This window comes from Acanthisitta chloris, unplaced genomic scaffold (genome assembly GCF_000695815.1).
Source record: "Acanthisitta chloris isolate BGI_N310 unplaced genomic scaffold, ASM69581v1 scaffold20591, whole genome shotgun sequence".
NCBI classification, from domain to species: domain Eukaryota; kingdom Metazoa; phylum Chordata; class Aves; order Passeriformes; family Acanthisittidae; genus Acanthisitta; species Acanthisitta chloris.
In genome coordinates this window covers 1-6,990 of record NW_008656750.1, presented here as the reverse complement: position 1 = coordinate 6,990, position 6,990 = coordinate 1, and the positions used below count along the sequence as shown (strand labels likewise).

The following is a 6,990-nucleotide window of genomic DNA, read 5'->3' as shown; positions in this document are numbered from 1 at the left end:
CCCTGCCCAGGGCAGCAGATTGGGACTAGATGGTCTCTAAGGTTCATTGCAACCCCTTAACATTCTATGATTCTATGTTCCATGAGGATGAAAAAACATTCATGAGAACTTCCCAAGGATTGCTGCCCCAATTTCTGGGCACAAAGCCCAAAACTGATCAAACAAAGGCAAGGACAGTGAGTTTCCCAGGCCTACTATGGAATGAAGATTAATTTCACTCAATGTTATTAATTTTGTTTTGGTAAGGGAACAGCAAAGTAGGTTTTCATTGTAGGTTGACTTTATCAGCTCTGACCTTGATGGAGTTATGTTGTGTGCAATGCATATGAGTTTAGTGACGTGTTCTAAATGTCAGCCCCTGCTTTTGAGGAGAGAGGCTTGTTTGTGGGCCATAGGCAACACTACTGTAAGGCTGGTAGCAGAACGATAAGGGAAGTTATTCTCTGAAACTTTTGACAGGCTCTGTTTGACATAAAGTCACCCCTTTTTCCAACAACATAATAATACTTTTTCACCTTTCCAAATCCACATGATAGTTTAGAGGACTAATCAGTATTTCACCGTTCAGTGTGATCTGGTTCCTAATGGCCTCTTCCCCAACATACACCAGCCATATCTAGTTATTTTAATGCTCTCTAGTGTTGACTTGGATAATAGCATGTTATTTTTTGCCTTCTCCAGCTACATTAGCTGTCACTAAACCATTTCTGCAGCACCTGCAGAATGCAAAACATCATGCAAAAGCACTTACGTGGGTCATTAACTTTAAACACATGGGAGGTTACATCCATTCTTCAAATTCACTCAGCATCTTGCAAAATCAAACTGTGATTAGATCAAGAAAGATGAAAAATTATAAAGAAAATGGCCTTACCCAGAAATTTGCTGGATACTGTATTTTACTCAATATTGCTAATATTGCACCCAGCATATCAGGCCTTTCTCTTTCCTCCCCCAGCTCTTGGAGAGCTCCAGGACAAAGCCATAAGTGGAGACATACTACCTGGCTCATACTCTCTTTCCATTTCTGGATGCTCTCTCAAGTAGGGAGAGGTCCAGTGATGCAGTTTGCTCAGTGCAAAACATTGAGAACACACTTTGCAGCCATGCTCACATTTCTGGCTAGGATGCATGTAAAAAGAGAAGTGGAGCTAACAGCCAGCAGACCGTATTTTGTCTCATATTTTGCATGCAGTCAGGCTGCAGGGAGCAGGTTGAAACACAGATGTGCGTTTGGCATTCAGTGATAAAGTGCTTCTAGTGAGAATATACCAATCCCTGCAAAACTCTTGCCGTGGCAAATTAAGCAACCCTTCCCATGTGAAATCAGTTATACCAGTGACTGCTGCTCTATGAGGTGTTTTGCCAACAGAAACCATGCTGATTACAAATCTTTCCTCTGTCAATGTTGCCACAACATGCAGCTGGCATAACTGGAACATTAGCAAGCTTCCTTATGCATGTTTTGTGCCTGACACCTCCTTGTCTCCAAAAGTTATTTGGCACAAGCCAGTTAGCTTGCTTTGTATAGAAAATGATGCACCATAGCCCAAACATTATGGAAAAGAAATAAAGAATGAGAAGCAGAAGTTATGGGAGAAACATCATGTGCATCAATGAGTTTCATTTCTTCTGGTCAGATTTTCACTCATTACACTTCCCCCTGAAGCTGTTAATGTTCTTTCCCAGATACCAGTGCAAGGGTGCAGTAAGCACAAAGATTTGGTTACGTTTTCCTGTTAGTTTAAGCATGTCAGTCTAATTGCAGTACTTTTCTGGCTCTGTTTCCTCAAAAGGCTACCACATGATGCTTTGCTGCATGGCCACGCTCAGCAGCTCATAAAATCATTGATTTGTAGAATGGTTTGAGTTAGAAGGGACCTTAAAGACCATCTACTTCCAAATCCCTGCCATGGGCAGGGACACCTTCCACCTTCCACTAGACCAGGTTGCTCCAAGCACCATCTAACCCAGCTTTGAACTATTCCGTGGATGGAGCAGACACAGCTTCTCTGGGCAACCTGTGCCAGTGCCTCAGCACCCTCACAGTAAAGAATTTCCTCCTAATATCTATTTTAAGCCAACCTGTTCTCTACCATCACCATTCCCTCTTGTCTGTCACTGCATGTCTTTGTCCAAAATCTCACTCCAGCTCTTTTGGAGCCCCTTTAGGTACTGGAAGGTGCTATAAGGTCTCCACAGAGCCTTCTCTTCTCCAGGCTGAACAGCTCAAACTTTCTCAGCCTGTCCTCACAGGAGTGGTGCTCCAGCCCTCTGACCATCTTCATTGCCTTCCTTTGGACCTGAACTAAAAAGCATTCCCCAAGCCTGTAACTACAGGAAGCACAGAGGAAACTTTTTTCTGTCAGCAAGAAGTGGATTTCATAGTTTCAAGATGCATTTGGATTTTGCTGTAAAACAAACCTCCCCCCTCAATGTGATAATAAACAAAATGAGAACGTAACTGAATATGCCTCATTTGTGGGGTTTTAGGCTTACAAATTCCATAGATTGTTAGCACTCGTACTTAGAAAGTGGCAAAAACTTGAGAACGAAAATCTAGAGAAACCTTGGTAAGTGCAATACTTAATTATGCTTAAGTCCATTAAGGAACACACACAAGAGACCACGGACAGAAAGAAGTTTCCCACTGTTGCACTGATTGCAGAAAGATTAGGTTTTCTATCACTTGTGCTGGACTGATGACAGCTTTTACCCATTGCTATACTTCCTGTCAAATTTCTATGGCAAATCCTAGAGTAGCCAAATTCATATTTCATTTGATTTCCATTTTCAGGTGCATTACTATTACTTACATGATGGTTTCTATAACTGAACTCCTGTTACACGGCTTTAGTGTTCCTCATAGTAAAAGATTGCTACAGAGAATGAAGTTAGCAATTGGTTAGCTTATACTCCACAGCAATTTAGTACACATGGACAGAATGTAAAATATGAAGAACATCCAGGCTGCAGACTGTAGTGGACTGACCCTGGCTGGATGCCAGACAACTACCAAAGCTGCTCTATCACTCATGTTTTCAGCTGGACAGGGGAGAGAAAACATAAGAAAGGCCCATGAGTTGAGATAAGGACAGGGAGGAGTCACTCACTGAATACTGTCCCAGGCAAAACAGACTCAAATTGGGGAAATTAAGTGAATTTATTACTAACAAAATCAGAGCAAGACAATGAGAAGTAAAACAAATCTTACAATCACCTTCCCCCCACCCCTCCCTCCTTCACAGCTCTAGCTCCTCCCCTCCAGCAGTGCAGGGGGACAGGAATGGGGTTATGGTCAGTTCATCACATGTTGTTTCTGCTGCTGCTCAGGGAGCAGAGTCCTTCCTGTGCTCTAGCGTGAGGTCCCTCCCATGGGAGACAGCTCTCTATGAGCTGCTCCAGCATGAGTCCTTCCCACAGGCTAAGGTTCATGAACTGCTGCAGCTTGGGTCACTCTCCACAGGGTGCAGTCCAGTCCCTCAGGGACAGCTCCAGCATGGATCCACCACGGGATCATAAGTCCTAGCAGGAAATCTGCTCCAGCATGTGTCTCCTCTCTCCACAGGTCTGCAGGTCCTTGCCAGGAGCTTCCCACCTGTTCACAACCTCCTTTGGGCATCCACTTGCGCTGGCGTGGGTCTCCTCCATGCGCTGCCCGTGGATCTCTGCACCCTGTTAACCTCCATGGGCTGCAGGAGCACAGCTGCTTCACCATGGTCTTCACCACAGGCTGCAGGGGAATCTCAGCTCTGGTGCATGGAGCACCTCCTCGCCCTCCTCCACTGACCTTGGCATCTGCATAGTTGTTCCTCTCACATATTCTTGGTCATTTCTTCTCTGGCCAAATTACCACTGCGCAGTAACTTTTTTCATTCTTAAATATGTTGAGATTCAGATTAGATGTCAGGAGACATGTTTTCCCTGTGAGGGTGTTCAGGCACTGGAATAGGTCGCCCAGGCAGGTGGTGGAGCCACCGTCCCTGGAGGTGTTTAAGAGGCATCTGGATCTGATGCTGAAGGATATGGTTTGGAGTTTAGAGGTTACAGCAGTGACAGTTAATGGTTGAACTCGATGATCTTAGAGGTCTCCTCCAACCTTGATGAGTCTATAGTTCTATGATCCCAGAGGTGTTAACTGCCATCTCTGACTGGCTCTGCCTTGGCCGGCTACAGGTCCATCCTGGAGCCGCTGGCATTGGCTCTGCTGGACATGGGGAAGCTTCTAGCAGCTTCTCATTGGAGTCCGTACAGTCCCCCTGCTACCCAAACCTTTCCACACAAACTCAATACACAAGGATAAAGGATATCTCCAAGTCCTAAACACTTGCATGATGATTAATCATGTGCATGAAAGCACCTTTGCAAACTGCATAAAATGATGATGAATTCAGCACTTCCAGTGTATTTTCTGGAAGGCCGTTGATTTATTGTGAAACAAAATTTCTCAATTTTTTGTGAAATTAATTGTCAAGAAATATGACATTCCTAACCAAGAAGCTTAGCATACACTCATGGTGGGAAGAACAAAAGACAAGCTAATTCCAGCTGCTGAGAATGATCCCCACTGACACATTGCACCAAGTGACAGCTGGTTTTGGTTGCTCACAAACACCACGCATACTGTTTTGAAGTGGAATATATAAAAATGTAAAACAAAGTTTCAGTGTCCAAGATTCAAAATAATGCTGAGAAAACAAGTTTATAGAGAATTCCAGAAATAATGACAAAAAGGAAAATAAAAAGCCTGGAAAGATATTTTCACTTTCATTTCCAGGAACTACTGGATAGATGGAGTGATTCCATATGTATTCAACCCAATAGACATGGTCCAAAATTCTAAAATGGGATTTCATAAAAGCTCTGCAATAAAACTGAACTAACAGTGCAAAGGATTTGTCTGAAAAAAGGTTTATTTGAAAAACACTCAGCAACTATTATTAAGAAATTACTTTTCCACTCTATATTAACCTATTTACATATACTATATATATACAGTTATAATTTGAATTGTGCATTACTACAATGAATCCCCAAAGCTACGTGTTGTGCAACATTCTGGTTTAAGGTTTTGCATGGATATAACACAGTCTTTTTTGTCTGAAGTTGTGTAAAAATCAAGCATGTATAAGACGTTATCTCAATGCATTGCAAGTAATTTCCTGTAGACACTGTTGTTCACGTTAGTTGTCAACGTAGCCCTTCGACTAGTGGTTGACATCAACTGGCCACTGCTGTTACTATTGTTAGGATCAAAAGTCTTTTTGCAATTGAAGAGACTGAAAAATTGCCTCTGATACTGAGAGGAAGCATAGTAGTAAATGAAGGGGTCAATGCAGCAGCTGATGCTGCTGACACAAACACAGAGCAGATAGGCAAAGTAGAGATACTCTAAGCTGTTGTCAAAAGAAAAATGGACATAATGAATTAACAGGAGGATATTTGTTGGTCCAAAGCAAATAACAAACACAGAAAAAACAGCCACACACAAGATCAAGGCACGTGTTTTCTTGTTTTGCTTTGCAACAAGGGTGGAAGAACTGAGGCAGCGAATGATACACACGTAGCAGACGGCAGAAATGATAAACGGCACAATGAAAAACACAGACGAGAAGATGGAGAAGAAGTGGACGTAAAAGCTGTGAAGCTCAGACTCTTCTAGCACATCGTGGCAAGTAGTTATATTTAACTTGGGTATTTCCACCGTTTGCTCCCTGATCAGAAAGGGAATAACCCCAGTTATGGCTACAAGCCATATGACGACGCAGATCAGTGAGGCACGCGTCAATGTGCGCCACCCCAGAGACTGCATGGGGTACACCACTGCCAAGAAGCGATCAAAGCTGATGCTGGTCATCAGCATTATTGAACAGTACATGTTGCAGTAGAAGGCAGCAGTGATGAAACGGCACATCTGAGGTCCGAAAACCCAGTCGTTCCCAAGGAAGTGATAAGCAATCTTAAAAGGGAGCACGCTGACAAAGAGGACATCTGCAAGGGCCAAGTTCAGCATGTATATCACAGCTGGCTTTTCGATCTTCATTTTCTTCAGGAACACCAGGATCGCTGTGATGTTCAAAGGGAGACTCAGCACAAGCACTACGGTGTAAACTGAAGGAACAAAACGTGTCAGCCATGGGCTAGTGAGGTACCTTGCTGTTTGAACTGACACCTTTCGCTGCTCACGTAGGGTTGATCCAGCCTGACTGCTGGCTCCTGATCCAGCTTCCAAGTCATATTCAACATCACCCTCAAGAGGTATAAGGTCATCCTGGTCACTGGCAGATGACAGTACAAAACTTCTGCCGCGGGCTATGCTGCTGTTGTTTGGAAAGGCTGAAAAATAAGAAAGCATCAAGATTAATAAGCAAATATTTAGATGGTATGGGAAAGTTAAAATGTCTTTCAGGAAGGAAAGCTAAGATCACATCAGTTACACAAAAGAAAAGATTAATTCCTGATTCAAAGTGCAAGCTGCCCGCAGATCAGCCTTTTTATTTTAGCTCCTGCTACAAATTTGGGTAAGATATCCTCCTTTGTCTCCCATCTCTTAGCTTGGAAGCCTTTTCTAGTGATTCTAGCTGTGCTTAAGGACTCAGTCTAATTTATGCACTCTTTGGGCTACCTTAAAACAAACACAACAGTAAATCTGCCACCCTTGAACTGTCTTTGCAAATCCCTTACTACATTTGTAAGAAAGAGACACTGGGATAAATACTACTATTCATACACAAAATTCCCGTTAGAAGAACTCATCACCAAATTAACAAACAAGTAAAACGGCAATTGAAACATCAAGTTACTGAGCTACTTCTGTGTGCTCTGGAAACAACCTTAATGTTCCTATCAAGGCAGTTCGCTAATTACACCAAGCTGTGTGGGACAGTCCCAGTTGGAGGGAAGGGATGGGACATCTAGAGGGAACTTGGACAGGCTGGAGAGGTGGGTCAACGCTAACCTCATGTTCAACAAACTGAAGTGCAAGGTCCT

The 6,990-nt window shown here is 43.1% G+C and overlaps 1 protein-coding gene across 1 annotated transcript; it reads right to left on the bottom strand.

The window, feature by feature from the left end:
• Window positions 1-5,140: 5,140 nt before the first annotated feature.
• On the bottom strand, window positions 5,141-6,336 carry F2R (coagulation factor II (thrombin) receptor; the record flags this gene model as incomplete). Its single annotated transcript, XM_009084457.1, has 1 exon — window positions 5,141-6,336. A coding segment is annotated over one exon (1,196 nt), but the record flags the coding sequence as incomplete, so codon positions are not given.
• Between the last annotated feature and the right edge of the window lie 654 nt (window positions 6,337-6,990).